A 1,760-nucleotide genomic window follows, 5' to 3' on the forward strand; every position below is an offset into this window, starting at 1 on the left:
TCTGGGCTCTGGTCCTCACCACACTGGGTCTCAGCTCTCTCCTCATCTCTGAAGCCCTAGGACAGGTGGCTCACACTGCCTGGCTGCCCCGGGTCCCACCCGAGTCCCCAGCCTGGCACTGAGCTGCCCCAGCATTTCTGCCGCCCCAGGACCTTTGCACCAGCTCCCCACTCACACCCATGTGGTTCACGTCCTGCTCCTTCAGAAGGGGCTGCAGGGGCACATTCGGCCTTGTGAGGGTCCCCGGGCCCCCGTCACACGGCAGGAGCTCCCCAACTGCCCCTGCCTCCTCAACCAATCCCAACCCTTTCTCAGTCCCTCCCCTCACGTGTTTCTCTCACTCTCTTTCCACCATTTCTTTATTAGTTTATTGGATTTATTTTAAAAAAATTATTTTATTGGGGGCTTGTATGGCTGTTAACCACAATCCATCCATCCATCCATCCATCGTGTCAAGCACATTTGTACATTTGTTGCCATTGTTTTCAAAACATCGTCTTTGTACTTGAACCCTTGGTATGGACTACTCGGCCCTCAAGGCTCTCTTAACAGAGAACATGAACCCGGGTGGGTGTTCAGTGCAGCCAGCGATCTCGGAGGGCAAGCCACACACCCATTGTGGCTCACAGGACACAGGGGACGCAGGCAGGAGACTGGGCCTTGTAGCAGCGTGACGGGAGCCCAGCTCTCAGTGACCTGGGACAGGGGAGGGAGAGCTCGCTCTTGTCAGCTCAGGGTCGACACGGCACCGCGATGCTCGGTGTGCCCACCTCTTCCTCATGGCTGCCTCGCCCTGGTGGCACAGTGAGTGAGGCATCGGGCTACATGCCTGGGGTCACTAGTTCCAGAGTGGCCGCTGCTGGGCTGAAGAAGGTCGTAGCCAACTTCCTCCAAGATTCAAGGCCAAAAACCAAAGCCGCAGACATCGGCCTGGTTCCAGCCCACATCCGCCGGCTGCATTGGTTTGCAAGCCACAAGGCTTGTGGGACCAGGCAGCCTTAGAAGGCAGTGCTTCCCCCACAGCAGCACCAGGACTCTCTCAGATTCTGTGGGCTGGTGGGCTTGAACCACCCACCTTGTAGCTTGCAGCCCAGTACCACCTCCGCAGTGCCACCAGGGCACCTTCCCTGAGAGTACAGCCTGGGACAGCCTGGGACCCCCTTGGTCCCAATGGATGAAAGGCAGTGAGGGTGGGGTGGGCAGGGCCAGGGTGCAGCACATTTGGGCTTATCCATGTGTGAATGAATGATTGAATGAGTGTATTCTTCCAGATTGGAGCTGAGTAACTCTGTTCCTGCCCAACGCCCCAAGATACCAGAGCCAGAACCCCCAGTGAAGCCAAATACTTCTGGAGCACCCCCAACTGACTCTCGGGACCGGAGGAGGTCAGAGGGGCCAGGGGGAGGGCTCCCTGCTGGGAGAGAACTACCTTAGCCAGGAGCCCCCAGGGCTCAGGAGGCTGCTTTGGGGGGTAGCTTGCCCTGGGCCTGGTGGGAATGGAAGTCCTCTCGCAGATCTCTCCCCCAACGGGACTCAGCTGTGGTGGGGGATGGGGCCCGTTGCACCTTCTCTGAGGGTTTGCCCACTCAGGTCCTACCAGATGCCTGTGCGGGATGAGGAGTCGGAATCCCAGCGGAAAGCTCGCTCCCGCCTCATGCGCCAGTCTCGGAGGTCCACACAGGTGGGGGGTGGAGGGGGGCCAGAACTTGTGTCTGAGGGAGGAGGGCTGGGGGTCAGGACTCCTGGTCTGAGGGAGGAGG

The 1,760-nt window shown here is 59.3% G+C and overlaps 1 protein-coding gene across 1 annotated transcript in view; it reads left to right on the forward strand.

Annotated features, from left to right (window-relative positions):
- Positions 1-1,760, forward strand: part of PPP1R12C (protein phosphatase 1 regulatory subunit 12C) — a 13,252-nt gene that overhangs the window by 7,207 nt on the left and 4,285 nt on the right. Inside the window, exons 6-8 of the mRNA XM_045292386.1 lie at positions 1,109-1,133; positions 1,259-1,385; positions 1,591-1,681. Of these exons, the coding sequence (XP_045148321.1) occupies positions 1,109-1,133; positions 1,259-1,385; positions 1,591-1,681 (243 nt within the window). The remainder of the gene's footprint in view (positions 1-1,108; positions 1,134-1,258; positions 1,386-1,590; positions 1,682-1,760) is intronic.

The sequence above is a fragment of the Echinops telfairi genome, unplaced genomic scaffold (assembly GCF_000313985.2).
Source record: "Echinops telfairi isolate 266 unplaced genomic scaffold, ASM31398v2 ScPeMD7_655;HRSCAF=1070, whole genome shotgun sequence".
NCBI classification, from domain to species: domain Eukaryota; kingdom Metazoa; phylum Chordata; class Mammalia; order Afrosoricida; family Tenrecidae; genus Echinops; species Echinops telfairi.